This window comes from Pinus tabuliformis, chromosome J (genome assembly GCF_031772625.1).
Source record: "Pinus tabuliformis cultivar Carrire ecotype Pingquan chromosome J, CPIR1, whole genome shotgun sequence".
In the NCBI taxonomy this organism is placed as follows: domain Eukaryota; kingdom Viridiplantae; phylum Streptophyta; class Pinopsida; order Pinales; family Pinaceae; genus Pinus; species Pinus tabuliformis.
Window position 1 is genome coordinate 828,403,684 of NC_142295.1, and position 17,930 is coordinate 828,421,613.

The 17,930-nt window shown below is 35.1% G+C and overlaps 1 protein-coding gene across 1 annotated transcript; it reads left to right on the forward strand.

Annotated features, from left to right (window-relative positions):
* The first annotated feature begins 13,979 nt into the window (after positions 1-13,979).
* Positions 13,980-17,710, forward strand: LOC149229261 (uncharacterized). The gene is made up of 7 exons (XM_089375798.1): positions 13,980-14,199; positions 14,344-14,552; positions 16,469-16,719; positions 16,842-16,944; positions 17,041-17,181; positions 17,305-17,409; positions 17,516-17,710. The coding sequence occupies exons 1-7, from the start codon at positions 13,986-13,988 to the stop codon at positions 17,708-17,710; spliced, it is 1,218 nt and encodes a 405-aa protein (XP_089231924.1). The 5' UTR covers positions 13,980-13,985.
* Positions 17,711-17,930: the final 220 nt, after the last annotated feature.

Below are 17,930 nucleotides of genomic sequence, written 5' to 3' on the forward strand. Positions count from 1 at the left end.
TGCATGCGATATGCATGTGATTTCATGGTTATGTCTTTTCATTGACATAGAGATTTTCCTGGATTCAAAATGGCTTCACCCTTGCATTTCCATTTCCTCGATAGCCATGGTGTTGTGGTTTTTCCACTTGATTTTTGGTTCGTGCTCAAGTTACCTATGAATGTGGCTTGGAACAAATGTTTTGGAAGCCCTAAAGCTGTTTGGGATGAGCTACTAGTTCCTAGAGTCATAGGCTGGGGAAAATGCTCTAGAGCCCTTGGTGGGTTGAGATACTAGTTCCTGGAGTCATGGTTTGAAAAAAATCTCTAGTGATATGAAAGGTAGTGGGTTGAGTTACTATTTCCTAGAGTCCTAGACAACTTAGGGGGGACCGATCTGATTGATGTTAGTGGTTTTCAAACCATAGAGGTGGAATCACTGTGGTTGAGGATTGAGGTGCTTTGGCCTCTGCAATCCCTCATTTGATATTGTTCTGGTTTAACCCATGAGATCCCACATTCATGCTTGGAATATGGTGTGGGGGTGATTAGCTGAAAGAGAGATTTCATTCGGACCATTATATTGTCGGGTGGTGCATGGAATTCCTTGACTTGGTTGAAACTTTCCTATGTTAATATGAGATATTTTCCTAATGTGATCTAAGCATTTGTGGTGATTATGTTGGTGATTTTATGGCTGATTTTCCATGATATCTATTATTTTTATTTGTTGGTTATATGATGTATTCTATATAGGGTTCTTAACATGTTTTGATAAGTTATTGAGTTATTATGAATGCATGTGCTAACAAGTGTTATAACAGTTAACTAGAGAGGGCATGGAGCCTTCTTGGTGATTCTTAGATGAAATTAAGAATTTTATGATCATATGCATTTATGACCTGTAGCTCACACATTTACCATATTTTTTATGAAATGTTTGATGTGTACTAGGAATTCCAGGGAAAGTTATTGCTTCAAGGTTGAATGTTTGGCAGTGTTGTCATGTTAATTATGATTCTTGAAAGTTACATGCAGTTATGGGCAGCAGACTGGAGACCAGCCTGGAAAAGTGGCTCATCACTACAACAAAACAGGCAATTTGCGCCACATTTAGCACCAGATTCTAGTGCATTTTTTTCTCAATTGGGATGAGCAACCTGGTGCTAAATTTGGCTCTATTGTACAATTTTTAAAGCGTCCTTTTTTTCACCAAATTTTGCATCTTTTTTACGCCAAATTTTCCATCATTTTCTGCATCATATTTTGCACCAAGATTTTCATTTGGTTTTACAACAGGTTTTGCTTCTAGTTTTGTGCCTTCTTTTGCATCTACTTTTGCATCATTTTTTTCTTCCTCTTTTGTGGAATTCTTTGCTTCTATTTTTGTGTCATAATTTGCATCGATTTTTACACCATCTTTGACATCTTATTTAGCGCCTTTTTTTACATCCAATTTGTGCCAATTTTTGCATCTGGTCTTATGCCATCTTTTGCTTCTAATTTTGTACTTATTTTTACATCTATTTTTGTGCCAATTTTTCTGCCTTTTTTTACACCATCTTTCCATCCAATTTTGCACCATATGTTGAATCTGATTTAGTGCCAAATTTTGCATGCATTTTTGCACCATTTTTTGCATCCACTTTTGCATTTTATTTATCTCCATTTTTTGCATCCTATTTTGCATCATTTGTTGCATCCAATTTAGCATCATTTTTAACACCATTTATTGCATCCAATTTTTCATCCTGTTGAGCATCTAAATTTGCATCCTATGTTGAACCATATATTGCATCCACCTTTGCATCCCATTTTGTGTCTATTGTTACGTTCACTTTTGAGCCATTTTTTCGTCTACTTTTGCATTTGTTTTTGCACCAAGTTTTGAATTATTTGTTGCATCATTTTACATCCAATGTTGCATCTCAATTTGCATCCAAAATTGAGCCATTTTTATGCCCATTTTTGCACCATTTTTTCTTCTTTTGTGTCCAATTTTGCACCATTTTTTATGTCCAAATTTGCATCCTTTTTGGTATCTAGTTTTTCATCCTTTTTGGCTTCCAAATTTGCATCCTTTTTTCTGCCACATTTTGTGTCCACATTTGCATCTCATTTTGCACCTAGATTTTAGTTGGAATTTTCATCTAGTTATGCATCATCTTTGACATCCTTGGTTTCACCATTTTTTAGTCCCATTTTGCATCTTGTTTTGTGTCTTTTCTTACATCCTTTTTGCATCCTAATTTTACACCATTCTTTGCATCCTCATTTTGGTGTCCATTTTTGCATCCTTGTTTGCACCCAATTCGGTATCCTTTCATATGCCCTATTTTGTTCCCTTCTTTGTGTCTAGTGTTGCACCCTTTTTTAATTTTACTTTAAAAACCTTTTTGTGTGATTGTTTGCATATTGTTTTGATGGCTAGTTTAACATCCAATTCTACTCCCAATTTTTCATCCATGGTTAAATCCACTTTTGGCTTCTTGTTTAGAGTTTTACTTTTATTTCCATTTATGACCACCTCTATGGGTTCATTTTACTAAGTTCATTTACATAGTGAAATATATTAAATTTTCTAAATATCATTTTGCTGTAGGATTTAATGCATGGTTAGATGAAAACAAAACCCTCTCAGTTTATCTCAGAAACCTAGGACAAACCAATTAAGAGAAAGGTTTTTCTAAGGCTTAGGATTCTTAGTAGATCAATATGTAGAGTATAGATTAAGAAAAAGAGAATGAATTCTTGTGAGTCCTCGCATGCAGGTCTTCTTGGAGTTTTTCATATAGCCAAGAAGCGCTCCTAGCTAGCTCCAAAGCTTGGTCCTACACATAAGAGAGAGAATAAAGCAACCTTCACAACATAATATCTTAATAATCAAAACTATAAAAAACATATAAATATTATTGAATAAATAAATATAAACCAAAAACCCATGCATACATTAGTTAAATAGAAGAAGTAAAGAATGAATAGAAACATATGGAAGGAAGAACAACTGATCTATATGAATAAAGGAGTTGGAGGAAAGTTACAACAAATAGATATAGTTGCAACATCACCTCCCCCAACTCATAGCTCCAAAACTCTCCCTCTCAAGACAGATCTCAAGACAGATCTCAAGAGCGTGACAATACAAAATTCCCATCATTTTTTCAATGGCCAAGCCTCTAATATATAGGAAAGTGGAGGCTATGAAGATTTCCAAAATTCCTCATTAGTTCAATTTGGGAAAAATCTTTTGGGTGAATAATGTTTCCTCATATAAAAAAGGAATTTTCCACTTTTTAGAAGCTTTTGTGCTTAGGAAAAAGCTTCCCCATGCTTTATGGCTCTTTCCCACTTTTGTATGCTTTTATTTTTTAGGAAAAAGCTAAAGATGAGGATAAAGATATTACATTCCACCATATGTTTCCGAAAGTGACCAAGAATGTCAAATTCAAATTCTAATTTGCTTATGTTTTAGTTTTTTTTTAAATATATATTTAGTTTTAGTATTTTTTTTTTCTAGAAAAATATATTTAGTTTTTGGTATATTTTTCTATAAGAAAAAATATATTTTGTTTTTATAAAAATGGATTTTAAACATTCCATTCATGCTAAATTTGTGATTTTATGATAGGATTTTAAATTATATATAGTAAAGTAACTTAATGTCATGTGTCGTTTTGCTGAGATGGGTGTTATACATCTCTTTCTTGCTAAGTTATAGAATGTGCTTGGGTTTTCTTAATGCAATAAAACTAATTATGTTCTTCATGATATCTTGAAATGTTCATCTTGAACCAGGCTAATAAAACAATAAAGTTAAAATAGGTTTTCCTTTGTCCTTTATAGATCTTTGTCCCCATTAATCTTGGTCTTAATAGATTAATTGTCTTGTGGTGGCCTTGAGTGGTCACTTCCATTAGTTGCATGCTTTGTAGTTTTCAGTTAGTGACATTTTTTAGGCTTTATAATATGTTATTTAATTTATTAAAATGTGTTATTGTCCATATTATTGTTAAATATTAATATTAAATATGCTGATTTTTAAGCATGTTTTAGCAAAACTTTCCCAAAATGTTTATAGATTGTATTTTATAATGCAATGATTCTTTGCTTGATGAAATTGTTTTGGATAATTTTTTTAATGATTCATTGATTGATGAAATTGTTATGGATGTTTTTTTAGTATATTAAATTGTATGTGATAAAGTCAAAAATCACCTCTTTTTTAGATTTTCATTGATCAATTTCCCTTAAGGCCATCAAGTTCACCATTTGGTCCCAGGTTAAGGAAATATAGGAGTCATGAAGTGGAATTGTCCAAGCACTTAAATCTTGAGACATGTTTCTTTTTAGTCACTTTATACTTTCTTTCTATGTAAATTTTTGATGAAAATAGTCTTGGAACATGAGGGGCGTCAATAGTAAGTGAAAACAAACTCCTAAAAGAAAAATGGTATGCAAAGCACCCATAAATAATGTTGATATAAGAAGCAAAAATATTAAGTGAGGTTCAACCTCATATAATTAGAAAATGGGGGAGGAATTTCCAAGTAGTAGTGATTGATGCTTAGAGATACTTGGGTGGAATGGTTATTATTTGAAATGATTAAGACATCAAGGTTACCAATATGTTTACCTCTTTTCGCATTATGACAATACAATTTTAGTTAATTGACATTGAGGACTACTACCATGTATCCAATGTCTATGACTCCAATATTGCAAATGGAAAACCTCTATTTCTCAATTCTATTTCTAGCACAAGTAATTTATACTCCCCATCTCCATGGATTGTTGGGAGTGACTTCAATATTATAAGTGTCTCGAGGAAAAGAAAGAATGAATCGAAATGTTTAACAATATATTTTGTAAGCTATACCATTAAAGTCACAAAGTAGTCTCCATTAAAGTTGTCAAGAAATGAGTCTCCAACCCACACATGTGGATCAATGAGATGTAATACATGTGTGTGTGGTTACGAACTCAATACACCTCTATAATAACTCCACAAACTTATGTATTTCACTCTGTCACATAAATTGACAGTAGTGTGACATAAGTAAACCAAGAGTAGACATGAAAGCCTTAGGAAACAAACATTCCTTAGATCCTCAATTAGGTGCTTAAATGATGAAGTGAAAATACAAGGAGAAAAGAAGAATTCATGATTTAACCATCACATACATGTGATCAAGTGTGACTAGGAGTGTATATATTCATATATTTTCCAAAGAGGGAGTGAATACATGAGTTACCATTTATTGGCCCTTATTTTTCTTTCTTTTTCATTTTCTTATATATAGGACTTAGGGAATAAGGTTTTCATAAGTTTGGCACAACTCATAGATATAAGATTTACATGAATTTTCACTTCAACCTTAGAGGTTAGACTTAGATAAATCAATATAGTGTATGTTTAATGATTTTGGCTTTCACTTTTTTATTGTATTTCATCACAAATACAAAAGGGGAAATATTTTGCCACAAATCTATGAATGCTTAATCATAAAGTCGTCATGCGATGAAAACAAATTAATGATGTTATTCTCTACGAAAATGATGGGTAGTTTTGAGAAAATCTTATGCTTGTGGATGTTTCCTCCCTGGTTGAGAGGGAGTGAGGGTAGACACCATGTTATCCATGTGTCATGTACTATGGCTAGGATTAACAATCGTAAGCCTAGTAAAGGCACTATTAGGGATAATGGTGGATTGGATAAACATCTGGGACCAATATTCTTTGAGAATTTGGACATTGACTAGGACTAATCGCCATAAGTCAAGTACATTAATCCAAGATAAGAATAGTCATGAGGATTGACATTTTCTGGTGTCAAATATTATGATAGTGGATTATGAAATGATCGTGTGAGGACATACCAGGTAAACATCTTGGTGGGGTAAGTGCCTTGAAAGGCAGTGGTGTCCAAATTTATGCCTCCCAACATTGTGCTCTGATCTAATGGAGAGATAAACTTGTTAGTCAAGGCCTTACTATTTTGAAAATTTTGGCTATGATGATGTAAATCATCATTGATGCTTATCAATCTAGATCCCTTCTTATATGAATATTTCAACTTGAGAGTACTTTTTTGTCTCATTATGAGTACCTCGCTAGTTTAGAGGGAGGGTCATCATCTTCATTATTGCCATCATCACCACCATCAATGTGATCATTATTGTCATCATTTCATTATCATCATAATCACCATTCATGTCTTCTTCATGATCATCATCATCATCATGATTTTGTATATTGTTGTCAATTGTTCATAATTATAGGTATCATAAGAAATATCACCAACCTTAGGACACATGATATATGAAAGAAAAATAACCAATTTATTTTTTAGAAATGATTGATGATAATCAACATCACTACCATTATCATCATCATTATAATTGTCATCATCCCCATCATCATAACTAATATAAGTTTTATCATAATTTTTGTCATCTTCATCATGAACATCATAATCATCATTCATGCCATTATTGTTCTTGCTATGACCAAGATGAAAATAATGATAATGATGATCAGATGATGATGACTTGGAAGATGACGCCAAAGATAGTTATTATGATTTTTACCATGATAACATTTAAAATTTGGGAGGAATGGCCAAGGTCATTAGCATCATCATCATTGTCATTGTAACTCCCATCGTCTTTATCATCATTGTCATTATCATAACAATCGCAATTCATGTCATCGTCATCATCTTCATTATCATCATCGTTATAATTATTGACATTGTCATCAGTTGTTCATAATTTTCAATGTCATAAGAAATATAATCAATGCAAAAGATATGATGTGTGTTGGAAAATGGATGCAAATGTAAACAAAAAAATGGGGGTAAAAATAGACGTAAATTTGGATGAAGAGTGGACACAACATAAGTAGATGCAGAACAAGACAGAAAAATTGAACAAAAGTGGATGAAAAAGTAGATGCAATAGTTCATACAAACTTGAACACAAAATAGGACTCAAACATGGATGAAAAAGTGGAAGAAAACATGGGCACAATAGTAGGCATAAAACTTAGCATGAATTGTGGTGAAACAAATTTGGATACTCCAATGAATGTAAAAAGAAAGGGACACAAACTTGCATGCAAAAAGGAGGAAAACTTGGATGAAAAAAGGGATGTAAACATGGGCCAAACATGGGTGCAATAGTGAACATAAAATTAGTTGCAAAACTAGACAAATCAAAAGTGGATGTAAAAGTAAATTCGAAATGGGATGCAAAAAACATAAACAATATTTGATGCAAACTTGGACACAAAAGAGGATGCAAATATGGATGCAATAGTGGAAGAAAATGTGGGTTGCAATGATAGGCATAAGATATGGCACAAATAATAGCACAAAAAAGGTGGATGTAATAATAGACACAAAAAAATATGCAAACTTAGATGCAAGACAAGATGCTATAAAGGATGTAAAAGTGGATGCAAACACGGGTGCAACATGAGAAACAAAATTGGATGCAAAATATGGATGAAATGGAAGTACATGCAGAAGAAGATACAAAATGAGATGCAAAACCAAACACAAAAGTGGATGCAAAAATAGATGAAATATTTTATGCAAAAGAGGATGTGAAGATGGATGCAAAATTGGAAGCAAACGTGGGTACAATAGTATGTGCAAAACATGGAACAAATTTTGTCACAACAAAAGTAGATGTAATGATAGATGCAAAAAAAGAAGCAAATGAAGATGAAAAATAGGATGCAAAAAGGGATGTAAAAGTGGGTGTAAACATGGGTGCAACAATGGATGTAAAATAGCTTTTGCAACTTATTTGAAAGAGCAATTTTGTCCCAACAATTAGAATTGTAGCATAAAGAACATGGTTAATACATATGATTTGACCAAAAACTAGTTACTACCAAAATTCAACCAAAAAAAATATTACTGCATAAAAATAGAATTAAAAACAAAAAAAATAAAAACAAAAATTTCCCAAATTAAAAATAAATAAATGATAAACTTTTTTTTACCAAAATTTAGTGATTTTTTTAGTGCTAATACTAACATCACCATTACAACAAGATATTTTTTTAGTGCTAATACTGCCATTACAACAAGATATAAGAGGGATATAATGCAAAAAGTTTAATAATAATATGTATGTAGAAGATGGTCTTCAGACTGGTGAATTCATGATAATCAATGGGACTACAATCAAAATAATTGGATGTTATTTACTTTTTTACATAGATTGTCAAAATAATTGCATAAATCGATTTTTTTTAACCAAAATTTAACAAAAACTTTGCTAGTGCTAACATTAGAACCACCATTACAACAAGATATCTTTCTAGTGTTGACAACACCATTATAGTAAGATACCTCAAGAGAGACAGAAAATTTAAAAAGTATGATAGTAATATGTATCCAGAAGATGGTAGTGAAACTAGTAATTGTTCATTCTCATTATCATAATCATTGTCATCATCATCACCATCATCCTTGTCATCGTTATTGCCATCATTACATTATCATCATAATCACCATTCATGCCATTATCATCAGCTCCATCATCATCATCATTATGGACATTGTTTGCAATTGTTTATAATTATAGACGTTGTAAGAAATATCATCAACCCAAAAAATGTGATCAGTGCTAGAAAAGGGTTGTTTAGGACACATTGATATACGTAAGAGAAATAACAACTCTATTTTTGAGAGATGATCGATGATCATCATCATCAGCACCATTATCATCGTCATTGTCATTTTTATCATCCCCATCATCATCATTAATGTAATTTCTATCAACATTGTTGTAATGATCATCATCATTCATGCCATTATTGTTTTTGATGATGACCTAGATGAAAATGATGATGATGACACCAAAGATAATGCTTATGATTATGACAATGACAACATCTAAAATTGGGAAGATTCGCCAAGGTCATTAGTGTCATCATCATCATAATCATTGCCATCATCATCATTAATGTCATTGTAACCACTATCGTCTTTATCATCATAATCACAATTCGTGTCATCACCATCATCTTCATTTTCATCATTGTCAATATTATTGACATTGTCATCAATTATTCATAATTTTCAATGCCATAAGGAATATCATCAATGCAGAAAATATGATGAGTGTTGGAAAAGGGATGCAAAAGCGAACATAGAAATGGAGGCAATAATAGAAGTAAAATTGGATGAAAAGTGGATACAACATAAGTAGATGCACAACAACATGAAAAACCTAACACAAAAGTGGATGCAAAAGTAGATGCAGTTGTCAATGCAAACTTGGATGCAAACATGAAGGTAAAAGTGGAAGCAAACATGGGTCCAATGGTAGGTGTAAAACTTGGCACAAACTGTGGTGAAACAAATGTGGATGCAACAAAGGACACAAAAGTAGATGCAAAAATGGATGAAACAAAAGTGGATACAATAGGGGATGCAAAAACATACACAATATCTAATGCAAACTTGAACATAAAAGAGGATGCAAATGTGGATGCAAATGTGGTTGCAATGGTAGGCGCAAGATATGGTGCAACAAAAGTGGATGTAACAATAGACAAAAAATATGCAAAATAAGATCCAAAAATGGATGTAAAAGTGGAAGCAAACACCGATGCAACAGGCAAAACAAAATTGGATGAAAAAAATGGATACAATGGAAGTAGATGCAAAAGTAGATACAAAACGAGATGCAAAACCCAATGCATAAACCTGACACAAAAGTGGATGCAAAAATAGATGCAATATTTGATGCAAAAGAGGATGTGAACATGGATGCAAAATTGGAAGCAAACGTGGATACAATAGTGAGTGCAAAACATGGTGCAAATTATGGCATAACAAAAGTGGATGTAATGATAGATGAAAAAAAAGAATCAAAGTATGATGCAAATGAAGATGTAAAAAGGGATGCAAAAAGTGAAATTTAAAATGGGTGTAACAGTGGATGCAAAATTGTATGCAAAAGTGGATGCAATAGAAGTCGATGCAAAAGTAGATGCAAAACGAGACAAAAAACCCGATGCAAATCCTGGTCCAAAATTGGATACAAAAAGGGACGCAAAAATAAATGTAGTAGTTGATGAAAACCTAGATGCAAATGAGGATGCAAACGTGGATGCAAAATTATAATCAAAAGTGGGTGCAAAAGGAGGTGCCAAACTAGGTGCCAATTGTGGCACAAAAATATTAGATGCAATAGTGGGTACAATAATAGATGCAAAAGAGGATGTAAATATGGATGCCAAACAAGATGGAAAAATGGATGCAACAAAAGTAGATGCAAAATTATATGCAAAACTAGACACAAAACTCGATGTAAAACGTGGCGCAAAATTGATGCACAAATAGATGAAAAAATGGATGCAAAAAATGATTTAAAAAAGGATGCAAAAGTTGATGCAAGTGTAGGTGCAAAAAGTGGATGCAAATGAGGATGCAAAAGTATGTCAAACAAAAATAAATGCCAAAATTGATGCAAAACCTGGAACAAAACCTGGTGCAAAGGATGACACAAAACTTGGCATAAAATTTAGTGCAAAACGTGGTGCAAAACCTACTGCAATACCTGGTGCTAAACTTGGTGTAAGATTTGGTGCAAAACTTGATGCAAATTTTGTGTCAAGTTTTGCACCATATTTGATAAATGGATGCAAATAGCACCAAAAATGGGCTCTAGATGCAAAAAAAGAAGTAAAAAGGGACGCTAATCGTTGGTTTTGTTGTAGTGCATGTTTCAAAATCGTTGGCACTAAAGTAGGATATTTAGGTCATAACTGCATGGAATCAGGCTTATTAGTGCAGTCATATCCTCATAACCGCATGCATGTTGTGTTGTGGGTGCGGTTGGGGGTTAAGCTTGTGAAAAATTACTTCCAGCTCAGGATTTGGCCATTAGATTTTGTGGACTAACTTCTAGGTGATCTAGTGCTCTTGAAGGATGTTTGTAAGCTATTAGTGTGTCGGCCACATTCCCAAAACTGGTGCTTGGAGGTCAAGTCATGTCATAGTGAAACTGATCTCATGTTTACCATGGACAACTTGTAGCAATGGGTAAATGTGGGAGGAGGGAATTACATACATTATGACAAACTGGATAGAGATTAGTAAGGGAATTAGGCTTGATGTGATAAGTTAATTATTGGAACACAATGATAGGGATATTGATTGGAAATTACGTTAATCTAAAAATAATATTTTCATTCATTGGCTTGTTCTTTGAACCATTTTAATTCATGTTCTTTGAACATTATTCAAATGCGTTTTGGTGGTGGTGATCATTGCAAATGCTAAGATTTCCATCAAAATCAAGGATCTACCTATGGTTAGTGACAATTATTGAATTTTTAACATGGGACAATCTCCAAAACTAATTTTTGAATGCAAACATTGGGTGGAGAAACATTATGGGAAGATATATGAAGGGTAGCAAGGGAATTAGGCTGTAGGGGATAAGTGAACTAGTGGAACAAAGTGATAGGGATGTTGGTTTGGAATTATATTAATCTAAAGTGTGGTCTTTGAAGCCTCCCAAGCAATACTTTGTCCACCTTGGCATACAATTAAATCATATTGCTTGAATCTGATTCAATTAATAACTTTACATATGATTATTGGTAAAGAAATCACTCGAAACGTTATTGCTATGTTATCCATTTACAAAATAAATTTGACATGTGGACATTTGAATGGAAATACACAAAACAAAAGTCTAAAAAAATGGATGAGTGATTTTGCATCATGAGACCATACATCTCTCATAAATCCCTTAGCTCAGTTGTTTCTTGAGCAAGATAGATTACTAAAAGTGCAATTTTGTGTCCAATAAATATTTTTCAGGAATTCAAATTTGTTTTGTAATATTAAATATATTTATTAGAGAACTTGAGACATACTTTTTTCCAGAAGACCTTTAAAATTGTAATTTTTCTAATAAGAGATAAGTGATTTGTTGGGATTGAGAAACTTGTTGTTCATAGGTCGTTTAAATTCGATATTTTGGCTAGCGTTATTTTGATTGTGCTAACTCAACCAATATAGAACAAGTGGTGTTGGAGGAGTTATGTATTTACCTATTAAATCATATATCTTATTAGTCCCTGTTGTCCTGGCATGGACTATAGTAATCGGAAACGAAGAATCTAGTATTATTGAGTCATTTTTATTTCTAGCTCATTAGCTATAAACAATTTTTTTAGAGGGATATTGATTTATCATGTTATTTTGCTTCTTCCCGATGACTGAAGCTAATCCGAAACTAAAACAGTAGGTTATATTTTTGTTTGTTTGATATTTTAAAACTTGTTAGTCTCTACAACCTAAACTAATGTTAGCATTATTAGAGGGCATTAAATGTTAGCTTAGCTATCAAGAACATGCTGGTATATACCAACATATAAGCATATAAGCATTAGCAGGTCATTGACTACAACACATGGCGATTGCACCACACATCTATATTGCATGTGAGTGCATGTTTGTGCCATGACCCAGGCAAGTTACGGTGTGACGGTGGGCTTTGCCATTTGAGAAGTAGTCCATGTTGAGTAGCATAGGAAAGAGATGTTGAGGAAGGAGTCGGATGTGAAGGAAGCCGAAGCTTGATGGCAGGCCTGGTTTACCAGGGAGGGTCCTAATCACACAAGGAGGGTCATAATCATAGGGAGGGCACACCCCTACTACAAGAGTCTTGCAAGAACCCTGAGGCACGTTAAGGTTAGTTCACCTAATTAACATGGCGAATCAACACAGTTAGGGTGCTGTTGTTGTTGAGTTGCAACTTTCCCTATCTCCGGCCTAGCTCCATGTTTTCCATCACTAGGACTCAATGCCCCCAACAATACATGTTTTTTTTAATAATAGGGTAGTTGTTGGAGACACTTGAACGCTTTGGTAACTTGATCCTATTCAATTCACAGATTCGGCGCGATGCAAACTCCTTTAGGTAGGAATTGGTCTATCCATGCAGAAGAGTCTAGGCAGAAGAGGAGGCTTTTATCGCGTCTTGTACTAAAGACGTCTAGGAGCATGCGTAATTAGATTTAAGAATGCCCCAGCTCCCCTTCCATCCATATAAGCCTGAGTTTATTCAATTAAGGATCGCTTGATTTATGGAGCTGCCAGCCTTGCCATGCCCACAACAATATTTTATAGCCAAATAAAGGAAGGAAATCTGATATAAGGAAGGAAATAATTACCAACGCAGAAGGCCATGAGGGAGCTGGATTATCCTTCTGCCTCCTCTATTGACATATTAGCAGACGTATTACAACTCCTCAATCCTTCTGGCTCAATCAATACTTCTGGGGTAGACGTCAAGGCACAACTTCGTCCACATTCACTGGGGCTAGGTAGTACGCTCCTTTCGTTGTCTGAGGTATAGGGGGGAGCTAAACAAGCATGGTTAATAACTATGGGTTCAGGAGCAAGTAGCAGGTGTGTCCAAAGTTGAAAACTAGAGTTTACTAGGCCCGAAACACCTTCCCCAAGAAATCATATGCAACTAGAATCTGTTGGTCTAGCTCGATATACCCTGCACCCTACATGCTATTTTATGGAGGAGTCAATTGCACTTGGATTATCCTTCCACCTGTATTGACATATTGACACATGAGCAGTCGTATTACCATGATACAATGTTAACTGGTAGTGGTTTACGCCCTGCATGCTATGTTATGAAGAAGAAGTTGAGGCACATGATACTCATGGGAGGGCCTAGATGATCGATGGAGGTCTTTTTATTCTTATATTTTTTTAAAGCACTTTAATGAGTTTGTGGACTTTAAACTTTCAGCTAGTTCTTATTGCTGCAAATTTGGTTTGAAGTTCTTTACAAGGCCTACTTATCTCGGTTACAGGGTTTCATACTCATAACAATATCATTCTCGGGTTGTAGTCGCTATTGTTGACCTCGCCTCCTTGCTCTACTTACCCTCACTTTGCCTTTGTTCATCTAGGCAGAGCGTGTATAGAGATCTTCTATGTAGAGAGCAGAATGGATTCAGGGTGGTATTTTTTGTTGTTTGTTGTGGCTTTTTGGAGGTGTGCAGAAGCCATTGAATATGCTAAGTACAAGGACCCATCTCAGTCCATCACTGCTCGTGTGGATGACTTGCTGGCTCGGATGACTTTGGAAGGGAAAATCGGACAAATGACATATATTGAAGGAACAGTGGCAATCGCAGATGTTATGGAAAATTACTACCTTGGTAATAGACAATCCATTCATTCGTTTATTTCAACTCGTTTCTCTCAAATCTAAAACGTTTTAGCCTTATTGGCATAAAGTTAGATGCAAGGTTAGCATGGACTTGTTCTGTTGTTGATGCTGAGATGGTATGGTCGCAATGCAGGGAGTGTACTGAGCGGAGGAGGTAGCGCTCCTCCACCCAAGGCATCTCCGGCCACATGGATGAACATGGTGGATGAGCTCCAGAAGGGTGCCATGTCGACTCGTCTTCAGATCCCTATGATATATGGCATTGATGCTATGCATGGCCACAACAATGTCTATGGGGCTACTATCTTCCCTCACAATGTAGGGCTTGGAGCTACCAGGCAAGTCCAGTATTAAATTTTCCCTTTTCTCTTGATAGCAATGCTTTAAACTATTGAAGTTGGTTCAGTGATCTGCTAGATGGCATAAAAACCCTTCATCTCTAGGCAATAATAGACATTATTCCCTCATTAGGTTGAGAATGCGGATGCTTAATAAAAACTTGTAAGGGTTGATCCCTGAGTTTCCCTGCTTCAAATTCAAAATCATTTAGGAAGCTTCATTTAGCTATGGTGTTAGGATCTATCAGGCAATACTCACTAGGCTCATTAGGTCAAAAGAGAGTTTAACAACTAGTTCGTCTTTGAAAAAAAGAAGTGCATCAATGGATTCCCTCTTGAAGCAATTGACTATTGGAGGTGGCTCTCCGATATACATGGATCGATAATCTTTGATTTAAATTCAAAGAGGTTGAAACCCCAATGTAAGGGAATGAATGAATTTTTTTTTTTGTTTTTTTGGTTAGTGAAGATAAAATTGTATCGGTCATGGCTGAACCACTCAGTTCACCTTTGTAAAATAGAAAATACAAGTGTCCCGAAGGCTAACCGTTATAATTTAGATAATTGAGCACTCGGTCTATGCCCTAACAAGTTTAGAAACTATTGATAGGAGTCCACCCAGCTAGCTTGGAGACTTCCCCTGCTTCATTATTGCTCTTTGTGTAGAACTGCTCGTATCTCAGCCCATAGATCAATTTCCATGTCACCTGAGGCTAGGAATCCTGCATCTATGTGCATGTCTATATTGCCAAGGCATGAATAGATATCCATAAAGAGCTACGTAGGTGATTCCCACACCACCATTACCCTGCACATCAGATCTTGCATCTCTAACAACCAATCTTCTAGAAATCAGTTGCTGATCATTGCACGTATATCTCATAGGAGTCTACGTTTAAAGTTGTCTTAGCATTCTGTCAGATTGCACATGAAAATTTAGGTGCATGACCTTAAAAAGTTTACATTTCCTTCCAAATACTCTTCTAATTGAAAATTCCTTGTAGTTTTGTTGACTTGCAACTTTGATTCAGGTAGCTTGACTCTGAGGTTTAAATGACTTCCTTTTGCTCGGTTATTACAGATTTAATTTTAACATATGGATCACTGTGGCTAAATTATATTGTTGTAGTTTGTTAAATCAGGATGTAAATACTTGTCATAGTTCTTCTTATCCCTCTTCATTGTTTTGTACTTCGGAAACGGTGATTCAAAATGGTTGATCTTTCTACTGAATGTCTTAAAGTTACAGATAATTTTCGATATTTATTTGGAAGCAGAAGTTGTCAGGGTGTATGACAATTCTAATAAACTCTAAGCTCGCTTTTAACATTTGAATGCATTTTTTAAATGGAGATTTTCCTAGTTTTGAGTTGAATTTTAAGGATGTCTTTGTTCAATCTTTCAAGAGTGGGTTTGTTGGAGCTCAAGCCTTGATTCTGGATGATTATATTATGGAAAGGATTGCAGTGGGAACTAACTGAAATTGATTGAGTGTGAGGGACCAATATGTTCATAGCAACTGATACAAGTCTGCTTTTCTTGATGTGATCTTTATGTGCTTTCCTTGCTTGTAGTAAAATATGAAGGGCATGGACAAGGACGACAAAGAATTTGAGATGCTTCTCCTCAAAATCTAAACTTGTTTTTGAAATCCGATGGGTCACCGGAAAGTGGGTTCAGTGGTCTTCTAGAGAGGAAGGATTGACATGGGTTGTGTTAGCTATTCGTTAAAGCTAAATCTCAAGAAACCACCAACCATTGTTACCATTACCTGGTGGACCATCGAATTTGTTTTAGGATCACTATTAGCCTTTTCCTTTATAGCAAAAGCTTTCTCAACTGAAACGTTCTCAGCTAAAACAATCCTAGATATTACTACATGGGGAAATTGTTTTCTTCTACTTTGTTGTGCTATCAAAGCTGTTGGATGCCATACCTTCATCAGCACTAAGGATTTATCAGATTCCCTGGTTAAAGGAAATTGCAGAAGAAGAGATCAATGTTACTCCATTGAGTAAAGCAGGGGTTTGCAGAGATCCTCGATGGGGGCGCTGCTATGAAAGCTACAGCGAGGATCCAAAAATTGTCAAGGCGATGACAAAGATAATCTTTGGCCTGCAGGGGCAGCCTCCTGCCAATTCCACGAAAGGGGTGCCCTTCCTAGCTGGACAGTCAGTTGAAAACCTTGTGTTTTATTCATTTGTCCTTTCCCATAGAACATGAATTTATTTGATCAATCAATTATGCCACCATTTGGTATTTACACAGTTAGTGATCTATTCATGTCTGTCAGGTCAAATGTTGCAGCTTGTGCTAAACATTTTGTGGGTGATGGCGGAACAACCAAGGGTATCAATGAGAATAATACTGTAATCAGTTATAAAGGATTGGTGCACATCCACATGGCAGCCTGTTTTGATGCCATTGCCAAAGGAGTCTCCACCGTTATGGTTTCATATTCTAGTTGGAATGGTTATAAAGGATTGGTGCACATCCACATGGCGGCCTATTTTGATGCCATTGCCAAAGGAGTCTCCACCGTTATGGTTTCCTATTCTAGTTGGAATGGCCGGAAGATGCACGCTAACCGTTTTCTTGTTTCTCGTGTTCTTAAGAAGCAACTTGGCTTCAAGGTATTATTGATGTGTCTTCTTATCATCGGTCTTGGTTTTGTATTTTTACCTTTTCAAAAATTTATATTATGTAGAACATACAACCGGTTAGTTTAAAATGATGCCTTCTTGTATTGGTCACAGGGCTTTGTTATTTCAGATTGGCAAGGTATTGACAGAATAACTAGCCCACCTGGTGCTAATTACTCTTTGTCAGTTTTTGATGGTGTGAGTGCAGGGATTGACATGGTACTGTATTTCTCTCTCACACTAGACAGTGTTCCAATTTTCAGTAGCCCTGATTAAATAACGTTCATGCCCACCTGACCTTTTCTAATGGAAATCTGTTTGATAGGTGATGGTTCCCTACAATTTCAAAGACTTTATTAATGATCTGTCTTCGCAAGTGAAGAGTGGTTTGATCCCCATGACTAGAATAAATGATGCAGTTAGAAGAATATTGAGAGTAAAATTCACCATGGGGCTATTTGAGCATCCTCTGGGCAATCCGAGCCTAGCCAACCAACTTGGCAGCAAGGTGAACTCTTAAGCGTATGCTGTTTTTTTTGTTCATTGAAAGATTATTTTGGTGAATGACTAATACCAATGCTGTTATACATGGCGTTTGTCATAAATAGGTCGCAAGATTTTAACATATCTTCCAAGCAATAGACCACATGTCCTGCAGCTTCTGATGTTCTGTGGAATTTTGTTTGCTGTGTCACGATGATCATGTCTCTATGCATATGAAACATTGGGTCTATCGTAAC

What these genes read in the sequence shown, in the direction of transcription:
- LOC149229261 (XM_089375798.1), top strand. Translation starts at nt 13,986, where the DNA reads ATGGATTCAGGGTGGTATTTTTTGTTGTTTGTTGTGGCTTTTTGGAGG. An exon ending in TATGGAAAATTACTACCTTG is followed by an intron (nt 14,200 to 14,343) that starts GTAATAGACAAT and finishes GTCGCAATGCAG; the next exon opens with GGAGTGTACTGAGCGGAGGA. An exon ending in GTGCCCTTCCTAGCTGGACA is followed by an intron (nt 16,720 to 16,841) that starts GTCAGTTGAAAA and finishes CATGTCTGTCAG; the next exon opens with GTCAAATGTTGCAGCTTGTG.